General features: G+C 44.3%; 1 protein-coding gene and 1 long non-coding RNA gene across 5 annotated transcripts in view; both read left to right on the forward strand.

Moving 5' to 3' along the window:
- Positions 1 to 15,209, forward strand: part of TSC22D1 (TSC22 domain family member 1) — a 90,757-nt gene extending 75,548 nt beyond the window's left edge. For 2 of the 4 annotated variants that reach the window (XM_063149338.1, XM_063149335.1), the window contains 2 exons: positions 12,759 to 12,810; positions 13,800 to 15,209. In XM_063149338.1, the coding sequence (XP_063005408.1) occupies positions 12,759 to 12,810; positions 13,800 to 14,057 (310 nt within the window). In that variant the 3' untranslated portion in view covers positions 14,058 to 15,209. Of the gene's footprint in view, positions 1 to 12,067; positions 12,350 to 12,758; positions 12,811 to 13,799 lie in introns of those variants that run through there. The other 2 variants (XM_063149339.1, XM_063149340.1) reach the window with 2 other exon arrangements.
- A 2,949-nt stretch (positions 15,210 to 18,158) lies between these two features.
- On the forward strand, positions 18,159 to 20,203 carry LOC134415198 (uncharacterized). The gene is made up of 2 exons (XR_010026960.1): positions 18,159 to 18,271; positions 18,779 to 20,203. It is a non-coding gene; the product is annotated as an uncharacterized LOC134415198 (long non-coding RNA).
- The last annotated feature ends 2,956 nt before the right edge of the window (positions 20,204 to 23,159 follow it).

Here is a 23,159-nt window from a genome sequence, read left to right on the forward strand (position 1 = left end):
CATCTGGGGGAAACTAATCAACAGGTACTAAAAAGACACATCAATGAAAGTGGGACTTCTCCAGAAACAAGTGCCTGACCAAATAATCATGAAAGTGTTATTCTTGGAACTGGAACAGCATCTGAAGAGGTATTTGTAAATATTTTTAATATGTAGATGCTTGATTTATTTGTTTTAAATTTTGGGGGAAGTTCCTTTATTTTGTTTGTGCAAGTATTTAATACCTCTAAATCAAAGTGCTTGGCACTTGTTAAAACTATTTCAGGCTAGGAACATCATACTGGTTGAGAGTCGCATCATGCAGAGTTGATTCCTTATTCAGTGGAAATCTACATGCCTTGAAATATGCAGTATTTAAAATAATCCATATTATAAAACATTTGCTCTTACAGTGCTTTTATTTATTTTTTCAAAGAACATTATTCCACTTATTTCAAATCTTAAGTAATGTAATATTAAACCAAAAAAAAGGAATTTAAAAAAACAGGATTTGAAACTCATTATAAAGGAAGTTTGTATTCATTCAAATACTTTTAAATACTTCTCATACATAATATGCACTATCTTCTGTACTGTCATGTGATGAAAGGAAAGTTTAGTTAATCAGTCTTGTTAAATGTTTGGAGAGAACTGAAATACAGCTTAGTCTTCTGCAACCTCCTTTTCTGTATTTACAGTGAAATATGAACTGCATGGTGTTTTATGTGGTTCTTTCTTGTGTTTAAAAGAAATACCAAGTAACTTGGTGAATTGGAAGAATTATTTTACTGAGTTAAAAATTCATGACAGTGAAAGGAAAAAATGCCCTGACTCTTCATGTTGCAGAGTTGTTTTTCTGTGTGCAGAAGGAAAATACCCATCTGTGGGAGGGAGCACGGAATTTGTTCCTAACTTCTGATCTCTGAACTGGTGCTTTTGTTATGCCACACCCTTAAAATCTAAACCCCTTGATCTTATATAAATGTTTGCATATATCAGCTAATACATTCAACTTCATATTTTTGTCACGTTATGTTTGTGGTATTGCCTGTGGAGAATAGCTTTCCCTTGTGAATGATGTTGCTTTAAAGAATATAAAATTGTACATTGGAAAACTTTTTAAAAGCTCAATTTTATTTTTTTCAGTAATTGATAGTTTATGAAAACATGTTGGACTTTCAAATGAACAGTAGAATTGTAGTAAATTAATCTGATTGCTTAAGGATAAGTATAATATTCTATCACTGCAATTGATATGTAATGGGAACAGTTATATTATGTGTGAGCAGCACATGTATACAGCAGTGATTGGGATCATGTATTACTGAACAAGAGAACTAGTATTGAGGAGGTAGCATTGTTTCCTACCATCAACCAAGCTATTCCACAGAATGTGTAATGAAAAAGGTCTGGTGAAGTAAACATGTAATTTTCTTTAATCCTTTTGCATTATTAAAAGGTTTTGTTGTGACTGACCTTTACTGATACACACAGGAGCATGATGTAGCACCTCTAGTCATAAACCAAAGTCTGCATCTGCCAGCATTATACAGAAAATGGGGACAGTTTCTCCTGTAGTCTTATTCTGCAAGCTACTTTCTATTTAGTTTTCATTTGCCTTTATTTCCTCTAGTTTCTCTTGCAGAGATGCTGGTTTTCTCCTGGTTATTATTCAGTGAATTCAAATTGGCTGGTTGTCCTGTCACCATAAATAGCAAATGCTAAATAGCAAATGCTAAATGGCAATCTTGGCTAATATTGTATGTGACTATGTTTTTTCTCAAAACTGACCCTGCTAGATGCATGGGTCAAATACAAAGAAGCATTTAGCTTTTTCTGGTGTAGATGCAGAATTTGAGAGTGGGTGCACTTGTGTGTGGTTTTCTGGAGGAAAGAGAAGCAATTCTGGGGTCAGGCATCTCATTGAAAACTTAAGAGATTATGAATATAGTTGGTGAATCTTTTCCTTCTTGCAGTCCTTGGTCAAGGGCACTTTGCAGCATACTGAGAAGGACTTGGACTCTTAATAAAATTAAATACTTTATGCATATTTTGCATTTTAAGTTTGGCTGCCAGAATGAAGTTCAAGATTCAGAGTTTATGCTCTGGAGCTCCACCAAGTTGTTTTGGCAAAGCAATCCCTAATGTCTGTGTACTGCTGGGGAGCTGTCTAGCACTAGACAGCTGGAAATGATGATTGTATGGGTGTGCAGGAGCTGCAGCCTCTTGTGAAGTGCAGACTGCAGACAGGTGACTGTGTCCACTTTGGATGTACGCCACCCTCTTTCCATATTCATACAGAAAGAATAGTGGTGTGGCATTCTCCATGTTTCTTTTTGAAACTTGGTTGGAAGTGCAGAAGATAGGAGGGTAGGGGGAGATGAACACAGAAGATATTTCAGCTTTTAGTTATGGCATAAACTGGAAGGAGAGAGCACTGGGTACATGTGCTAACTCTTAGGATGGGTAAAATGGGCTGTAGTTGGTTAAAATACATGAATAGTGAAGGCAGACATGAAAGCATCTGTCTTGCTGTTATATTTAGGTCATCCCTATTGGCCCATCAATAATTTAAATTTATTAAAAGCATACCTGAGTGATGGGCATCTAGTCTCTGACAGGTGGACTTGGCAGTGTTAGGTTTTACAGTTGGACTCAATGATTTTAAAGGTCTTTTCCAACCTAAATGATCCTATGGTACTGTGATATCAAGGGATAGAAATCGCACTGTATTTATGAGCTAATGTTGTTAATCTTCTTTAAAAAGAGGTTTTAACTCATCATTAGGCAAGTATTAGGTAGTTGTACTCTAGTATGAAGAAGTAAAACAAAAGTTTAATAGCCCCTTAAACCTAGTGTTTTCCCTATTTGAAGGTATTTTTTCACTCAAGTCACATCTCAGTCCTCCCAAGGATTTAAAGGATCCTTTCAAGTACCTTGACATCTTTCAGTCTATCAGTATAAGTAAATCCCCCCCCAGCCTCAGAATCAGTTTAATGTTTCTGTTCTACCTGCATCAGTTTATTGACAGCTTGTTTTAAATGCAGAGTTCTTCAGAAATAGGGCTGAAAAACAGGTTTGGGCAAGTCAGGAGCCTATCTGAGTGGCAGCAGTGCTATCCTGTGACTCAAACATTCACTTACAAATATTTTTGTTTGTAGTTGTCATGATTGCTTGTACCTGAGCTGCTGATTGATGTTACTGTCTACTTGGTGAGGGCCTCTATCCATTAGTAGTAGCTGGGAACAGTCAGAGAGGAATTCCCCTGTTCTGTACCTTGTGTGGGAGGAGGCAGGCCTCCCTGGATGGGAGGTTGCCTAGTGTGGGTTTTAGAAAAGATCCTTCTGTCCTCTGTGCTTGGTGGACAGCAGTGGTTCCTTGGCTCTGTCAGTGGAGATGGAAGAGGGAATTTAAATTCTGTGTTGCAGTAGGGATTTTCTCTCCTTCCCATATATTGAGAATAGTGTGGCAGCTCATTGTGTTGTTGTTGTAGAAGAGTGGCTACTGGGCTAACCCTGTGTAGGAATGAGGAAACAATTCCTGGGAGCTGTTCTGGACTCCATGCATTTCTAACTGCATTACTCAGACTTCTGATACTACAGTTACTTTGGGTTTGTTTTTGTGGGGATTGGGTTTTGCTTTGAATTGTTTTAAGCCACAGAGGTTCAGGGTATTTTTATAATGACAGTGGTTTCTGGAGGATGAACTAATTGTTTTTCAGAAGTATTAGGTGCCTGACAGTATATACATGAGCCTTGGACATTATATATACAAAAGACCCTTGGACATCTAATTAAATGGTTTAGGTGGCTATCCAGCAAAAAACATGCATCAGCAGTTTTAGGGAGAGGACAGGAATGCTTCCTAAACCGGGCCACTCGTAAATGCAAATGCAGCCGTCACTGTGTAAAGACGATTACCCAGACACTGATTAGGGATGAAATGATAGGCTGCAATCTTTCCTTTGCAAATTGTGTATTAAAAGATAAAGAGAATGTCTTCTGCTGTTTGCAGAATGCCTGGCTCAAGGGCAGCTAAATGTCAGTGGTGTGTGCCCTGCATGGCCACCATGGATCCTGCTGTCTCGAGGTGCTTGCTGCAGTTAAGCTGGAAGATGCTGTCCTGTGGAAAATTAGAGCTTCTTACTGCCTGAGGTTCCTTTCCAGGATCAGTAGGGTACTGAGGAATGCTGGCTCCCATTTAAAGGAGAACCAGGACTTCAGGATATACAGCCTTTTGGAGTGAACCTGGACCCATGCCAGCTGTTTGCAGTCTCTGGCCTAGAAGGTGCTCCAGGGACATGTTCAAAATATGCTGAGCCAGCACACCTGTGTTCTGTTCTCTCTGGTTTGCAGTGTGGCAGGGTTTTGAGAACAAAGTGTTGTGCTAAAGTAGGTAATACACCCCTAAAGCCACAAGGCAGTCAGGTCAAACTGTAATTTTGATCAATCTGTTCTTTTAAGTTTTGAAGCGCACCTAATTTCATAGTCTTACCTACTATCCCAGGTATCTTATATTCTATTTCAAGTCAGTATCATTTTACGTTTTATTCCTTCAGCAAGGAGAGTGTAAATGGAGATACTCTGTTGGGATTTCTGTGACTGTGAGTCAGCAGGATTTGTGTCTCTTAAATCACTGAAGCTGTGGCTGGATTAAGAAGCCTGGGAGTGCTTTCCCACTGCAAAGTTGAGCTGAACCCGTTTCTCAATGCTGTACTGAGTTTAAATTCATCAAATTCCTCTCATATGCTTGTTTTCACAGATGGGGAGAAGGTAGAGGTTAGGCAGGAAATTATCCCACAAATGCTCAACTCATTGGCTGTTAAAGGAAATTAAGATTTTGGGGTATACACACTGTGCAGTAAATCAGGTCATATTCTTATTTGTTTGTGGAAATTCTCCCCATGCTTCCTGAATGGTAATGGAGATACATGGGGTTTGATTTCTAGAAATTTAAATTTCCATTCAGGTAGAAAAATACCTTTAAATTTGCTACAGTAAATTCAGCCTGATAAAGTACAGTTCTTGCATGATACAGAAGGTCTTGAATTTTTCCTATATTTTTTTTTTTAGGATGTCACCAAATTATGATAAACTGTGGGTTGTGGCATTACTAGAGCAGAGTATTTTGACCACTTATAGACTAAGAAATACAGCGTTTCAAATTTGTGTAATATGCATGCATTGGAACCCGGGGAGTTAAAGTGATTTCCCTACTTGTACATTGATACTGCTGATAAATGTGAAGCCATTTGCTGGTGACTGCAGAGACTGAAACTGTGGGAGTGGAAATGGGCAACTGGATAGAGGTCTATTGTCTCAAAATACTTAGTGAGGAAGAAAAGTGGCACTGAACTCTGAGCTTATTCTCTTTATTTTTCTATACGTGTAAACAAGTTGCAGTGTTGGGAGGTTATTGTTATTTAACAGAATGACCTAAAAATGGTTCTGCACAGCAGGGTGGTAACGAGGGATGAGCCACCACAAAAGCTGAGAAGTGGCCGATTTTCATCCTCGTTCACGGCAGATCGGATTCCACATCCCGGCTGCTCCTTTCCCACACTGAGGGCTTATATTTTGTTTCTGTACTTTTCATCAGCTGTTCTTAATAATTTCTGTAAAAGCTGGGGTAGGGAACTTCATTCCCAGCTTCCTCAAGACCATAGGCCAACTCTAGTTAATTGCAGAGGTTTTGGCTTTTTTTCTAGCAACCCTGAGTTGGCTTCTAGTGTGATGGGCTTCTGTAGGGAACACAGGCGTAATTTCAAATGTCATACCAAAAATGGCCATCAAAGGGCAAATGGTATTCAGTGGGAAGTGTAGACCAGCTGTTAATGCTGTATAAATAGTTTTTTAATAAGCATGACTAAATTATTAGCTGATCCAAGATTTTCAGTATAGTTTCAAGGGTAACAATTAGAAACAGGGGAGTAGATGGGAAAAGAGGAAGGAATGAATTAAGGAGTTGAAAAAAAAAAAAACCATAATGGGTGTAAACTTTACAAGGGGCTGGGAACAGGGGAAATGAAGAGCCTCGAGGTCCTATATCTCCCCCTTCCACAATTAGCAGTACTCAGTAAGACATAATTTTCCCATTTCATGAGAGTATGGTTTTTCCTCAGCCTTAAGCAAACAAAAAATAATACAAGTTCAAAAATAATAGAAAATTACCCTTCTTAGTTACAGTTAAATTTGGCGGGTTTTTAATTTGCACGGGTTTTTAAACCCACTGTGTACTATTGAAGGTAACCTGGGGTGGGTGGGTGTCAGCCATTTTCTTGTAGTCCTTCCTGGGCTGTTTGTCCCCTGGGTTAGAGATGATTTTTAATAACAGAGAATTTCATCTTTCCAAATGCTTGTCATGTCAGTGTACCAAAACACTCCCTATGCTTGCCATGCTTGTTATGTTAAGTGTGACTTAAAATGCTCCTGTGACTCTTTCCTTCCCTCTTCATTTAATTTTGGAGTATGTAGTTGAAAAATCTGTTGTACAGTTAGAATGAGTGAGATTAAATATTTGTGTAAGTGGTTTTTACTTAGAGGTGTTCTTGCCTTTGAGAAAAGCATTTACACATGAAAAGTACACAGAAGACTAGGGAATTGAGCACTTTCTATGCATTAAGTCTTAAATTATGGAAGCCAAATTTCATATGAAGGAAAAATAAATTTGGGTTGTGAAACTTAGAGGTTGTAACATTTTATCACTCTTCTATATATACTGCATTATGACACTAAACTTCTTTCCCACATCCATCCTGGGGACAATGTCAGCATGCAGTGTGACATTGTGTGCAGCTTTCTGGAGGAAAGAAAATATTCCTGGCTCAGATGTCTCACTTAAAACTTCCAGGATGCTAACATGTTGGTGGATTCTTTCCTTTGCAGTCCTTGGTCAAGGGCACTTTATGGGATGCTGAGGAGGAGGGCTTTCACTTGTAAAGTCAAATATTTCAGACCTGCTTATTTATGGGTTTCTGAAATCAGGAAAGCCTGTGATTCCCAAGGTGCATGTTACTGCAAATGCATTACTTCTTTAAATTTAAAGTGGAGTAGCATCTGGATGTAATTTCAGGTTTTGAGTTATGATAGACCTCAGCTGGCTCTGTGAGGGGATTTTAAAACTCATTGGACATGTACAGAGCACAGACCTTCATCTCAACTGCATTGCTAGATGGTTATCTGTGAATGATCTCGGGAAAGGGGATGCCCTACATCCCTCTCCAAGCATCAAAATTGCTTTAAGATGGCTCATATTTCCCTGCAGAGCTCTCTGATGGGTAACAAGTGGGTCATCTCTTTGTTTGCCTGTCCAGATACTTGATTATAGACAGAATGTTTTGTTTTGTCAGCATTAAAATTGGTAGAATCATTATAATTCTCATTAAAAATAACTAAGATTGACTTGGTAATTAGTTGCCTGTCAAAGAGAAAGAGGATATCCTCAGAGGAACCAGTGAGAACCTCTCCTTGTTTTTCTTTTGATCTTATATGGTTATCTTCTTGCTTTAAATGCAGCCTTCTCTCTCTTGTGCAGAGCTCACAGCATGATACTTCTGTGTATGCACTGTGATCAGAGATACTGTCAGGTTATTTCCAGAGCCCCAGTAGGGTGTGTGTATTCTTTCCACTAAATATTTATTTAGTTATGCCTGCACATCTGGAAAAAAGAAAAAAAAAAAAGGATGTACAAATACAGCACTTCATTTCACTGGCATATTGCATAGCTTTCCCTTTTATCTGTTTTTCCTGGAACTAAACCCCAATTTCTAGCAAACAAATAAACTAAATTATAGATGCAAATAAGATTACTATGGGGGAGGAAAAGCTCACATTTAGGAAAACTGAGAGAGTACTGTCTTGTAGAAAGAGCTTTTTCAATTTAGCAGAAGTATGTAAATTGAAATAGTGGAATTCAATCTAGAAATAAAATACAAGTCTTTTGGAGCTGAGCAGTAAGTTCTTAGTGGCTTGGTTTCTTTAAATCAAGATCTTAAGTAAAGGTTTGGAGCTGGAGAAGGAAGTTGGCTGAGATTTTGTGATCTTTATTTAGGCTATCTGAAGATGGGGCTTGTGTGGGTGGAGTTATTTTGTTTGTTTGGTTGGGTTTTTTTGGTCCTTAGTCTGTTAAAAATAGTTGATTTACTGTGGGAAAGAAAGTTTGTTGGACAGCTTCTCCAGTTATGTACCTTTACTAAGATGAAGAAAAAAAAAATCATGGTCTCTTGAAATAAACCTTTAGTCCTTGATGTCAAGTGCAGCCAGAGCTGTCTCAGTTATTAGCTTGGCACAATTCTGCATAAGTTGGATGCCAGGAGGGTTTCTGTCAGTACACAAAGAATTTTGAATCTATGAATTTTAAGGCAGAATAGTACTCTGCCATTTATTCTCCATTTTTAGATGCCAAGTGGAATGCGCAGTCAGATGTCAGGTAGAATCTAATTACTGAAGCCTTTTTTGAATAAATAGCAGATTTTATTTTTAACCTTTTCAGTACTTGCACTCTGCAGCTGAAAGCTGTAGTTGAAGTTCACAAGATCTGAGCCTGTCTGGGCATAAGAGGAAAGTGTACTGTGACAGCAATTGCTGTTTTTCTAATATGGTTTCTGGTGTGGCATCTTTGTAACATCATCAAAAGATGAGATTTATTTTATGTTCAGAAGATGCTTATCGAGGGTTTTTAATGTTGTCATCTGAAGGGAGCACACACTGACAAGGTACTTAAAAGGTAAATGTTTTAACTTAAAGAACTTTTTAACACGCATGGAGAAATATGACAAACCCGACTTGCACAGAGACAAAATGATTGTGCTGTAGTTTACCTCATTATGTGCTTAAGATGAAAAGCACTTTCTTCAAGTGCTCAGCATGAATAAATTGAGACAAGAGGAAATTATTTAGTGGGAGGAACAGTGTTTAAGAGCTGAAATATTACAAAAGGTGACACGTGCTAAAAAGTCTGATTACTGTTTGTATGTTCAATTTAAGAAGTCAGTTTACTTGAGGATCAAAGATGCTGGTGAGCTACTCCTTTGCTGTATTGTTCTCTACCCTGCTGATTTCTCAGGAGCCCATCTCGAGTCTTTTTCTGTTACTTTATGCAGTTTGTGAACGCCTGGGGTGCTCTGTAGATACACAGGCTTTCAAAGCATGTGCTAACAACATGAATTTGTCCAACCCAGTGCAGGCCTAGAATGCTGTAACCGAACTGAGGAATTCTGCAGCCTTTTTCACCTCTACTCCCAGGAATTAAGGCTTTTCCAGGAGTCGAATACTGTTAATGAGGTCTTAAAAGAGGTGGTTATAATGTTTTGAGTAACACAGTAGTAATCTTGATCGTCCTTCTAGAGGAAAACTGAGTTTGGAGAACCATCTTCCTTAAATCTTCCATGTACTTTCATGATCATGAGACATTTGTTAAAAAACAACAGCAAAACCCCAGTCCTTAGAGTTCAGTGTCTGTCCTTGTCAGGCAGAGGATGGGGTATTGAACTGAGAACATTAGAGATAGTGGTGCTGTCCCCTCCTCCCAAAAAATTTCACCCCAATTTTGGAGATTAAAGTAATTTATATAATGGGGTTTTTTTTAAAAATTCCTAGATGATCCACTTTCTCAGCCATAAAGGGACACTTATGGTTTGCTTTTTTGTAGAGTGGGCAAAGCAGAGCATGCATATTAATATGCAGTCCTACTTACGCAGCTGACAGCTTTCTGTTGAATCACAACTCTGCTTGTAGGCATCTAAAAATAAATGACAAATTTTGTTAAAAGCCCACTGAAGTTAATGGAAGATGGTCAATGAGTTTAGTGGGAATTTGATTTAGGATCATATGTGTTATCTCTACTTTGTGAAGATTAATATAGATTAAAGATGGCAGTGTTGTTAATTTAGTTTGAGAATGGTATAATTTTTCTGTTGTAAACGGAGTAATGGTATTTAATAATTATCAGTCGTTATGGCAGAACCAACAACCATCTTGGAATGAATCCATGACTTTATTTCTACATGTATGAATGAAACCAAATACAATTGTCTGCTGTCTGTCCTGCAACAGCAAAGCAGGAGTTGTCAGGGTAAGTCTGTCCTGGCCTGTGAGTTAGCTATCTTCAAGTTCTTCTATGAGAGCCTGATTAGCAGTGATAGGACTTCTGGTTTTGCACCTACTTTGCCCTTTCTCTGAGAAAGAACTCCAAGGCACAGAGGTGTTCCCAGAGCTTTTGTCCAGCTGCAGTTTTGTTAATTGTGCTGAGTAACTGCCGTGGGGAGGAGTCATTTGAGACATCCCTGATTTTGAGCCCAGCCTGTCACAAAACATGAATTTAGCTCCAGCCAAGGAGCTGATGGAGATTCCAGCAGCGATGCCGTGCTGCTGGCCCTGTGTGAGGAAGGGCTCACCCGATGGCAGTGTGCAGGGAGAGTGCCCGGGAGGTGTCCCTGCAGCCCGTGGCTCCCGGCGCTGTCCGTGGCGGGAGCTGGAGCCCCGTGCGCGTTTTCAAAGGCATCGCTTCCCCTCACTCGCTGTCACGAGTTTGCCAGTCAGCACAGGCAAGGGTTTTTCTAAAACACTTCCTTTAATTGCCGGCCTCTTAGCTGCTATCCTGTGCAAATTCCCCACATATCCAAAGGGTGGGATGAGAGCTGTGCCTTTGTGGGATGTGAACCCTCTATGTATGGTAGCAGGAAAGTGGCTGTGAGGAATTATTATTCTTAAATGTGACCTCCCTGTGAACAGGATTAGTTTGTACTACTCTGCTGGCATTACTGAATGAAAGAATAGTAGTCCAGGACAGCATAAATAAACTAAGAAGGATGATGCAGATACGCAAATGCTAAATTTAGCTTTAAGATGATTATTCCGTGCCTCCTGGCTTTCCTGCTTCTCTGGGAGCAGCACCTGTGATGTATGTGACTTGTAGCTCTTGGAGGAGTTTGCTGTAGAGAATGGAAGAGGTTTTTGACTTCTTTTTGTGCCTTTAAGTAATGTAACACATGCTGAAAGTGCAGGTCTAGAAGAGAGTGGTTTTAGAGGCTGGCTGTTTCTTGTGACGGGATTTGATGGTGGTCTAGTTCAGCCTTGGCTCTCTTTCTAGGCTGTAACTGGTAGAGAAGATCATTTGAACAGGCACCGAGTTTAGTTGCTGTGTTCCATGACGCATGAGAGCATAACATTTGTTGAGAAAAACACCACAGTTAGTGGGAGAAGGATCTTATCCTAAATTATTAAGGCATGTACTGCAACTTTTAAGACTAAGTGCCTTATGGTGCAACCTAAAAATAAGTGAAGAGGCATTTTCCCTGTTACTGCAGAATAATATCAGCCGGCTTGTTAGAAATCCACAGGTTTGTGCCGTATGTGCTTTTGTAGACAATCAGTGGCTGGATATTTTTTTCAAAAAAGGTTTTATAGGCTCGCTAGGTGTGTGTAAGGGATGGCGGGGTCTCGTGGCTGTCTGAAAGAGTTTTATCTGCAGTGTGCGGGTATCCTGCTTTTCCTGCTTGGCCTGGGCGAAGCGAGCAGAGCTGCGGGCTGGGGGCTGCGCTGTGCGGGCACAAACGTGCGGCTGTCGGGCCGCGCCGGAGGCACGGCGGCTCCCGGACAAGCCCGGGGAGGCGGCACCGGGACTTCCCCGCTGCCGCGCGCCGATAGGTGGCGGTGTCGGCGCGGCCACGGGCGGCCCTCGGCGCGTCCCGCGCTCCCGCTGGGCCGTGCGGGGTTTCCCCGCCGCTCCTCGGGCCCGCTAATTATTATTATTTTTTATCTCTTTTTTTTTTTTTTAATTTTATTATTTTTAATCCCCGCTCGGTCGCTGCGGGCAGGGACCGGCAGCGCGAGCGGCGCTGCGGCAGCAGCGCGCGTGCCGGAGCTCGCGGAGGCGGCGGGACCGAGCCCCCCCCCCCCCCTTCCCGCGCGTGCGGGTCCATTCCGCGTGGGCGCCACGGGCCCGCGCGGCGGGGGGGGGGGGGGCGCGCTAATGAGATGCGCGGCGCGGGGCGGGGCCCGGGCAGCGCAGCCAATGGGAGGCGGCGCCGGCGCATAAATGATGGGGGGGGCCGGGATGCCCGGGTTTTGTGCTGCGCGGCGGAGCGCTGACCCCGCTCGGAGCCGGCCGAGCGCAGCCCCGCAGGGTCCCGCAGGGTCCCGGCCCCGCCTCGCCCGGCGGAGCGGCCCCGCACGCACACACGCCTCCGAGAGGAGCGAGACCTGAAATATTTTTTTTTCCCGGGGAGCGTTTCTGGCCGCGGTTGCATGAATGCCCAATGTTGTAGACCGGTGGCAATGGATCTAGGAGTTTATCAACTAAGACACTTCTCGATTTCGTTCTTATCGTCATTGCTGGGCACCGACACCTCGTCCCTGAGGCTCGACAGTAGGTAAATAAGTGTTGTGTCCGAGCGGCTCTGCCGGCGCGGCGGTAGCGGGGCAGGTGAGCTCCTTTGTCCGGGGGAGCCGCAGCGGCGGCACCGGCGCCCGCCTCTCCCCTCGGAGCTGCTGCCTTCCCCGGCGCCCAGCGCTTCTGCCGCAGCCTGCCATCGAGCTCCATCTTTATGGTCCGTCGGGGGGCAAAATGTCGGGATATTTGGTCGGGGCTGCGGGCGGGGGGGCTCGGCGCGGCTTTACAGGTTGCTTTGCTGCATTAGAGCATCCTGGTGAGGCGGCGGCAGGGCAGCGGGAAGATGACTTTCTCAGCCAACTGGCTACCAATGCTCGCGTCTCTTGTCTCTTAAATAATTCAGCCGCCGCTAATGTTGTATGTTTTTTCTCTTTCTTTCTCTCTTGCAGCTCCTCTGGTGCAAGCGTAGTAGCTATCGACAACAAAATCGAGCAAGCGATGGTAAGTACCGATGGGGCATAAAACCTCGTTCGTGCTTGCAGCGGTAAACAATATGGGGATAGAGCGGCTATACCGTGCTGGGACGCGTTTCGGTAGCGGAGCCGGGACAGAAGGGGAGGCACGGCGTCGGTTTCGGGAGCTTTTTGGTTTTTTGCTATTTTTATTTTTAATTGATCAAAGGCTTCCCGCGGGGAGGAATGCGCACGTTTGTGTATTGATGCCGGGGAGGGAATGACGGCATTGCTCTTGGCTACTGCCTCCCCAAACGATTGATCCCGGCTCCGTGCGGCGGCGGAGGGGCGCTGCTGGGCAGCAAGCGGAGCGTATTTGGGGGGTTTTACATTCCCAAAGAGAGGAGGGCGTTTTGGGGTACTTTTCATTTTATCTTTTTAACTCCCCCCACAAGCGCAGGCGAGCGCATCCCCCGCGGGCTGCAGCGGGACATGCTCGCCGCTGCGCCCTTCTCCCCGCGGGCGGCACGGGCGCTGCGGTGCCCGCAGCCGGCGGGTTCGCCTCGGGGACCGCCGCGGCCGCTGCCCCGGCCCCCGCCCGGCGCGGAGCCGGGGGCCCGGCCGCCCTTTGTTACTGGAGCGGTGCCTGGAGCCGCTCTCCCGGGAGCCTCTCCGGCTGTTGCTAGGCAAACTCCGAGCCTTTAACTCCGGGCTATAAATAACTCGGCCGCCCATTGGCCGCGCCGCGCTCTGACGTCACCCGCGGCCGCGCGCGGACGGCGGGAGGGAGGGAAATGCGGCAACCTGCGCCCAGAACTGGCTGCAGCCGGCGCGCGCGGGGGCGGGGCCTGGCGGGGGGCGGGGCCGCTGTGCAGGCCGGGCCGCACGTGAGTCCCGCGGTGACAGCCCGGCCCGGCTCGGCTCGGTACGGCACGGCAGGGACGGCGCTGCCCGGGGCCACCCTGCAGAGCGGGGTCCGCCGCCCGGGCCCACCGCTGCGCCGCTCCCCTAACGCGCACACTCTGCTCTGCGTTGCAGGATCTGGTAAAGAGTCACTTGATGTATGCTGTCAGGGAGGAAGTGGAGGTCCTCAAAGAGCAAATCAAAGAGCTGATAGAGAAGAACTCGCAGCTGGAGCAAGAGAACACTCTGCTAAAAACACTTGCCAGCCCAGAGCAGCTTGCCCAGTTCCAAGCACAGCTGCAGACTGGTTCTCCGCCTTCCTCTTCCCAGTCACAAGGGACAGCACAGCAGCCTGCTCAGCCGGCATCACAGGGCTCAGGGCCTTCAGCATAGCTCCCGATGTCATCGCCACCATGATTGCTGGCTTCTGGACTGTCCAGGGCGAGGAGGACTAGCGGGAATCCGCCGCAGCCACCCTTCATCCATTTCAATGCACATTGCAACCCAGACTGAGGACTCCATGCCTTGCACACATCAGGAGAGGCTTCTCCCCCTTGTATTACACACTCATCTGTCTCTCCCTTACCTCCCTTACCCCTTTGGCTTGAAGGAGTCTATGTCCTTAGGTTGGTTGAATAAAATAAACTTCTTCCAGAGAATTAGCACAAGTACACTGGGGACTCGAGCAGCTTCTGCAAATGGCTGAGAAACGAAGCTGCATGCCTGAATTTTTTTGGTTTGTTTTTAAATCTTCCACTCATCCAGTGCTACAGCTGATACAAGTGCTTTTCAAACTTGGAAACGTGAAGAAATAGACTGGAGTAAAAAGTGATGGCTCAACCCCCTGTAGTGCATTGGGGTTCCAAAGTGTGGATTGGTGCGTAGGATCTAAGAGGAAGAGGGAGAAAGGTAATCTCAGTGTTTAACACTTAATTGTCACCTGAAACCTTAAGTGCAAATATTTGCACCGTTTTCTGAACCAGTGGACAGGTGCATAAAGCTGTATTATATATAGAAAACAGGTAGGTGACAATACAGTTGTTGGGTCATAGGATAATTACCATGAAGGTTATTTGCCTACTGTACATTTGTGTATTTAGTGTAATTACTTTGTAAAATAGAAAACTGTAACTATTTAGGTTGTACAGATTGAAGTTTAGTTGTTTCATTGGCTGATCTGAAGAAGTTTGAAAAGTTTTTTTTTTATGCTACATAAATAAGAATGCACCTACGCAAATGTTCAGAATTTGGCAAATTAATGCTGTTTGTGTAACTTCTGAAGTTCCCTGGCTGCTGATTATCTTGAAGTAAATCATTGTTCATTGTAGTTTGGTTCAAGATGGGGAAAACCACTCCAAAAATTATCAAGCCCTGCTAGCAAAGAATTAAGGAAAAAAAAATTGGATTTCCCAGTATGGATTTTTTGCATATGATCTGTATAGTAGTATGCATATGTTTTTGTGCATGTTCTCTACAGTTGTAACACGTCGATGTATTTAACTGTTGCACTTGTCAACTTTCAATAAAGCATACAATGTTGATAAATCACTGTTTGTATAGTGTACTGGTGTTAACCACAGTCACGTTTAAGATGTTGCAGTGCAGTTTTACATGGGTGGTGAGGTCAGTTCTTGAAAACAGGCAGATACTGAAGTTAAAGGGAGGAGGAAGGGAGTAGGGCACCCTTTGACTAAGCAAAACGCTGGGTTTGGTCCAGTCCTGTATGGTCAGGACTGTGGGGCCACAGATACCTGTTGTATATAACAATATATAAGTTTCTTAGTGGCAAACTGTGTCCTTGCCTGTGCACTGGTCATCCCATGCTGGCACAGTTCCCACCCTTAACTCAGTGACAAAGGCAGCTATCCCACCAGTATTAATTGTGCCTTCTGAAAAACGTTGAGAATAATTTCCAATTTTGTGCATGTAAGTTTGAAAAAATGCTTCTTAGTAATACTGATTAAAATGGAATCTGAGCTTATGAATTTCTAGATGAAAGAGTAGTGAAGGTGTGATCAATACACGGCAACCAGGGGAGCAAAGGAATTTGCAATTTTACAGCCGTGGAAAAGAAATTAATTTGACTTAAAATATAAAGGTTATTTACAAAGGGTTTTTAATAGGGTCATATGATTGCTCACTTGTAATGAAATCAGGAGATACTATTTTTGTGGAGCTTCTTGTTACTGAGAGTAATCAAGTGTAGCACAGGAAACAAGAAAGCTGAAGGTTCAAGGTGGGACAGGTCACTCTTGTGTAATTCATAGCTAAATTTCTGCTTTTGGTGCATACTTACCATGTAGCAGTTAAGGCACTGCTTAGCTGAATCACAAGTAGTTGAATTGTCTTTATTGGGATTGCCATATTAAAGTGCTCATGTGAGTGTGTCTTCATGGGAGTGTGAACTTGAATTCATAGCTTGTGTTCTTGAGATTTCAGTGTACAATTTAAGAGTGCTCTTAATGAGGAAACACCAGTGAGAAATGCAGGGTTTTTCTTTCTAATGGATTAAGCTAAAATTAGAAATTGTTGATGGCCTTTGTGGCAGAACAACGCTTGAATTATTTGGATCCGACAAAAGGAATGCTAATTTTGGTGCTTTTTAAAGGGCTTAATTGTCTGCAGTTGCCTTTATTTTCTGACTGTCTCTTCAGTGCTTTCAGGCCGTAACATTGTAAAATTGACTTTTTTAATATACTTACACAGATCTGTTTTTTCATCTGCTTCAGCTATCAAAATTTGTGAATATTTTTATTTTTAATGAAATGGACCTCTGGGGTTTTTTTAACTGTTCTTTAAGAAATTATTTGGAAGGCTTCAGGATTTTGGTTAGGTAATACATTAATAATTTTACTACACTGTGCTAAACAGTGGCAAATCTGATCATTTATGTACTGAGTAGTTCCAAACTCTGGAGCTGGTTCTTGGAACTGTTTATTAACCACTAACATGAGGCCAAGCAATGTTTTGTTGCCGAGATGATTTTAGCAATAGCACTGTCAAAGCTGCAGCCTCTTCATGAAATGGATTCAAATTGACTAAAACTGTGCTTAAACTCCAGACAAAGAGTAGATGTTTGTCAGTTATGTTGTAATACTTCTGGAATTAATTGTTTTGATTTTTCCTTTTGTTCTAGAACAAATAATTTTTCAGAGAACTTTAAATCAAATGTTATCAGTGGCGAAGAGTGTTGTCTTTTTCCGCCAAAATTTTTCTTTTTACAAACTCTGAGATGCTCATGTTTTCATCCGCACTGAGTCATATTAAATGTAACCTCTCTTTTATATGTCAACCTTTTTATTCTCTGTATATCTCCAATTCAGTAACTCTTCAGGCTGTATTCAAGCTGTTTGTCATTTCATTTCTTGCTGTCAATTAACTGCACACTGGCTTTATTTCTAACAGCAATATGATAAACTGAACAAAGCAAATTATCACTGAGACCAGGTTGCTGGTCTTTTTTCTTCTTATGCCTTTTTTTTTTTTTAATCCAAAATTTTTTTGGCAAATAATTCTGAGGCAAGTCTAGGCAGTTCAGATTTTGGGGTCTCCATAAATACTTGAAAGTGGTAACTAGCTGGGGGTAGAACTACTTTTCCTCAGAGTAGCTGATCATGGGCTGGATTTGTGACCAAAGTAGATAACACAGGGATGTGTTTGATACAGCTGAACAGGGCTGACACTGAGTCAGGGCTTTTTCTGCCTCTCACCCCACCAGAGAGAGGGCTGGGGTGCACAAGGAGCAGGGAGGGGGCATGGCCATGACAGCTGACCCCAGCTGACCATAGGGCTATCCTATAAAATACGGTGTTGTGCAGAGTGTGTAGAGCTGGGGGAAGAAGGGGAGGAAGTTCAGAATGATGGTGTTTGTCTTCCCAAATCACTGTTACATGTGGTGGAGCCCTGCTTTCCTGGAGATGGCTGAACACCTGCCTGCCCATGGGGAGTGGTGAATGGATTCCTTGTTGGCTTCTCTGTTAAACTGTCTTCATCTTAACACACGAGTTTTGTCACTTTTCTGATTCTCTCCCCTGTCCTACTGTGGGGGAGTAAGGAAGTGACTGTTGTGGAAGGAAAGAGAAACAAGAGCAAGTGGCTGTTGTAGCACTCAGCAGCTGCCTGGTTAAACCACAACAGTCCTTTTTGTCACCTGCTGTGGGGCTCAGAGTACCACCAGATGTGATTGGGATGTGCTCCATCGATTTTATCACTAGTATTGCTGTTTTGCTATTAATTGACAGGCTCCTGTTTGTCACAGGGCTTGCTTGCCTGAGTCTAGTGCTCATTAGTGGCTGCCCAGTGCACTGCTGTGCAGCTTATCTCCTTACTCTGTGGTGCCTGAGAACATTTCGATAACAGCCATGGCAATGTGTCGGGCTGGCAGATAGCCAGAGCTGCTGCTGTGCTGCTGCTCTGGACAGGCTGGAACTCCAGCATGAACCTGAGTGGAAGAGCCTGGGATCTGTGGGTGAGTCCATGTGGGAGCTGGACACCCTGAGGCATCTGTGGCCCTGGATAAGGCCGTGCCAGAGCAGGTACATCTCAGCATCTGTGGCCATGGTGTCTGTGCCACAGCAGCTGGACTCCGAAGGGATTGTGGCCCAAGGGTAAGTCCATACTGGAGAAGGCACACCTTGAAACATCAAGGTTCTACTTGAGGTCATGCAAGACTACTCCAAAGTGTGTGGCTGTGGATAAGCCCAGGAGAGAGCAAATATACCCCTGGAGGGACTGCAGTCATGGGTAAGGCCATAGTGGAGCAGGTTTATTTTCCAAGGGACTGGCTGTGGGTGAGGCAGGAACATCTCTGAAGGCGTTGTGCCCCATGGAAAAGACCATGCTGAAACTGGTCTACCTCAAAGCAACTGTGGCTGTGGGTAAGTCCATGCCACAGCAGGTGGACCCCTGAAGGGTCTGTGGTTCGTAGATAAGGCTTCACTTGGAGCAGGTATGCTCCTAAAGGAGTGTGGAAAAGTCCAGGCCCGAGCAGGGCAAGCAGAAGAGTTAACTGCAATTTTAAACCCCATGGTCTGCTCCAAATGAACCAGAGGTGGAGATTGTAATGGAAACATCTTGAAATTGTTCTAATGTGGAGTTTGGCTTGGCTGTTATAGGAATTACTGCAGCAGGAATCACCCAAACCAGTGGAGGACAAGCCTTACAGGAAGCAGTGCAAGTGCAGCAGTGACCTGACGTGACCTGCCTTGGTGCCCGGTGACTCCACGCAGCACACCACATCTCCTGTCCTGACCAAAGCCAGGGACTAAACAATCTCAAAGGACATTTTGTGGATGTCTGTGGATGCTTGACAGACATTTCACAGGACTGATCCATAGACTAAGGAAATGATCCTGTGTGTTATATCAAAGGATGGTGACAGTGGTGGTGGGTAATGAGGATGTACTGGAGAGTGTGGGACCTGAGCATGATGTAAATTGTATGGAATCAGGAATGGAGAATATGCTGGTTTTGGCTGGGAGGAGCTAGGATTCATCATAGGAGCTAGTGTGGAGCTATAGTTTGGTTTTGTGTGGAGAACAGCGTTAGTAACACAGGGATGTGTTTGTTACAGCTGATCAGGGCTGATGCAGAGTCAGGGCCCTTTCTGCCTCTCACCCCACCAGAGACAGGGCTGGAAGGGGACACAGCTGGGACAGCTGATCCCAAAGGGATATCCCAGACCATATGGCATCATGCTCAGCATATAAAGCTGGGGGAAGAAGAAGGAATGTTTGGAATTATGTGGTTTGTCCTCCCAAGTCACCATTACATGTGACTGAGCCCTGCTATCATGGGGATGGCTGAACACCTGCCTGCCCATGGGTGGTGACGAATGGATTCCCTGTTGTACTTTGCTGGTGTGCATGGCTTTTGCTTTACCTGTTAGACTGTCTTGATATCAACCTATAAACCTCACTTCTCCAAATCTCTCCCCCATCCCAGTCAGGGGGGAGTGAGCAAGTGACTGTGGTGGAAGGAAAGAGAAATACTCTTCAATAACATGCCTGGAAACTGTCCAGAGAGCACCCAGACAAAACCTCCCAGCAGCAGGGGAGTAAATGCAGTGCCTTAGAGATGCCTCTCCCTAATTCTTAGGGAATAAATCAATGCCTGGGAGGCAGCTTCCTGTGGTTCAGCTGCAAAAAGAACCCCACAAGGCTATTTGGGAATTACCACCCGTGATTTTTTGTAGCTACAAATCTCAATACAAAGAATTTTAAGTATTATTTATTCCTTGCAGGGAGAAATAGCAGCTTGCTGGCTGGAGGCATACTTGTTTATTTAATATGTGCCGTTTGCAAAACCTCTCGTTAAGCATCCTGAGCACATTACTAACAGGTCACATCTTACAGATGATGCATTATTTGTCACTTTTCTCCTCTCTTTAAGGGTTGTATTTTTTAACTTCCTGGTGAATTTTCTGCTGGACTAAACCTGAAATAAGTTAGAAATTCAAGGAAATCAGCCCAATTCCAACCTTTGCTATTCAGTGTTACTTCAGATGTTTGAAATTAAATGGAGAATGGTTGCTGGAGGGACCTCCTGAGAAGTCTGGAGTGAACTTAGGCATTTGAAATGTTTGGGGATATTCTGGAAAACTCCTGCCCCTGGGCCAGTCCTTTTCCTGTGATGAGTAAGCAGACTCTTCTGACTGCATTTATTTAGTATGTCCTGAGCTAGGTCAACAAACGGCCTGCTTGAGAATCCCAGGCAAGGAGTTTCCAGCAGACACTGGCAACTGCCCTCCTCAACTGGGGTCCAATTTCCAACAGGAGCAAAGCCAAGCTCAACAACAAAGTTAAAAGCCAAACGATGAATAAACTGACTTCCTTACATTGTAAATACATCGGAAAAGGGCAGCAGTTCAAAAGGGAAAATCAGCCAAACTCTGATTATTTTCCTTGAAACTGAATCCCAGGGGGTGATTGTCCATTGAGATGCCCCCAGGAGAGTTGTGCTGCGCCAAGAAGCAAGAGGGTTTGGATAGGACATGGCCCAGAGGCCTCCAAACTGTTGCACAACAGGAATTTGGGTACAGTGTAACAATCGTCTGAGGAAAGGGAAAACAGTTCTCAAGAACCTTATTGCTGAGCTAAAGCAGGTTCTCAAGCCATCTTGAATTTTGATTCTTCAGCTGCATTGGGTGGGGGTGGCTTTTCAGTGATGTGTATGTGGTAATACACACTGGATGTGGCTCAAGCCATCATGAGAAAGTAGCTGCAGGTAAAAAAACAAAACAAAACAAAAAAAAGTCATAATACTCCAATTTATAGTCTTGTAGTTTGGGTGCACTGAGAGCTCTGTTAAAGTTCTCCCTCTTTGGAGCTCCAAAGGCACTGTAAGATGATGAGAGGTTCTGATCTGGCAAGTGCAAGCTCAGGGCAAATCCACCTTAATCTTGGAAGTAACAAAAGGGGAGTGAATAAAACCTTTCAGCCTTAAAACCAAAGTCAAGAAGAACAAACCTCAGTGGCCTTCAGAATGGAAAGCAGATGAAGTTGTTCATCAGGGAGTACTGGAAGCAATGGACATGAGCTTATTTGTGTATTATTTAAATTATGGTTAGCTGCTTTCCAGTCCAACATACACTCAGGATCTCTAGGATTTGGAAGCTGGGCATCTGTGCTGAGGTTTCAGATCTCTCGCCCCACATCCCCCCCAAAAAAAATCTTGTTAAAAGAATCTACCTGCATTATGCTCCCTGTGGAGGCTGCTGTAAATGGCCACTCTTCCATCCATTAGTTTTATTACCGAGAACCTCCCCGTCCTGCCTTTGCTCCTGCTTTAATTGAAGCTTTGCTAGCAGATAGCCATCAGAAAAGGCATCTGCAATTCAATTAGATCTGTGCTTACACTCCTGATCTCTGTGAAACCGGCCGCTGCCAGAACAGAGTGCCCTCCGTGGGCTCACCTGGGGCTGCAGCCTGCCGTGCTCTGCACTGCATCCCCCTCCTGCCCTGCCGGTCCCGCTTACAGGCGCTGGAAACGAGGATCCATTCCTCACGGGAGGCTTGCAGGAGCTCATTTCCCCTTCCTTGCACAGCCGAGAGAAGCTGGAAACTTGGCACCGCTGGGAAGCCGTGAAACCTGCTTTATAATGTACTGAGAGTGGTTACTTCTCTAGTCCACAGAAGAGAATCTTTCTGCCATGGGAGGTAGGGCATTAAGGAGTTCCAAAGGTGCTCCAGGGGTAACTTATTGCATCTTTTGCATAGATGTGAAAGCATGATGAATTCATAGGAATGTCCATACTAAAAGCAGTTGGGCTTTTTCGCTGACTTAATTCAGTCTCTGGTGCTGTTAGTGGCATCTTCGCTGGTGCCAGCTACTCCAGGGCCACCATTCCTGCTTGCACTGACCCTGTGAGGTGACTGAGGTGAGGACCAAACATCTGGGCAGGCCAGACCACTGAAACTCTGCAAGGAACAGTTCTTTGGAAATGTTTCCATGACCCTAGAGGTAAATGTTTGTCTCTAAGTGATGTCAGGCTGGAGCCTGACACAACCTTGTTTATAAATGCTCCAGAAGGATGTTACAAAGTGCTTCAGTGGTCTTGCTTAAAGCATTTGTAAGAACTGATTATAAAGACTTGCAAAATCACAAGTGAAAGAAGCCAGAAGGCTTCTTTGTAGAAAAGATACAGTTGATGAGAACCCCAGATCTGAAGAGAAATGAAAAGTGAAGGTGAGCATGAAGAGTGGATTTGGTTTGCAGCTCACTGCAAGCACCCCTGCCTTCAGGGAGAAGTGGCCCCCAGTTGATAGAGGGGAAAACCAAATACTTACCTGGGATGGGAGAAAATCAAATGCAGCTGAGCGAAGCATTTCAAATGCATTATCAGAATAATGCAGCTGAGTGAAGCAGCTGGGCTGAAGTGCTGTACCTGTCTGTGCCCCTGAGTACAGGGGCTCAGCAAAGCCTTGTGAGAAGCCTGCAGCCATGGGCTCTCTCCATCTGCCTTTCACAATATTGCTGCTCTTAGTTTATTTTTAATAAATCAAGTGAAATCTTACAGGGGAAGGAACTAGTCTAGCGGGTGTCCCTTTCTGTTTTAAAGAGTTGATAGTGAGGAGTTTTGGGGCTGCTTTTCTACTGGAGCATCCTCAAAGCCTGCAGTGTTTTAACTTGCTCCTGGCCAATCTGGGTTTTGGCAGAACACATGTATGTGCCTAGACCCCCCAGGCCATACATTCTGAGCCTGTTGGATCAGGAGGTGGAAGGCCTGTAAGACAGGTGATACAGGAGCTTTCAGCCGGCCACTGCCCCCCACCCTTCCCTCAAGGAGCTCCTCCTGAGGGTTATGCCCCCAGCCACTGGTGAGGCACATAGGGCAAGGAGAGGGCTGCACCTCTGCACCCTATAGCCCAGAGGAAAACACTTCCACTTCCATGGATTTTCAAATTCCATCTCAGCATGGCTATTCATAGGCAATCTGGAGGTAAAATTAACTTGCACCACAGTTCTCTTTGCATTTCACCACACTGATTCAGTGGC

Source organism: Melospiza melodia, chromosome 2 (assembly GCF_035770615.1).
Source record: "Melospiza melodia melodia isolate bMelMel2 chromosome 2, bMelMel2.pri, whole genome shotgun sequence".
NCBI classification, from domain to species: domain Eukaryota; kingdom Metazoa; phylum Chordata; class Aves; order Passeriformes; family Passerellidae; genus Melospiza; species Melospiza melodia.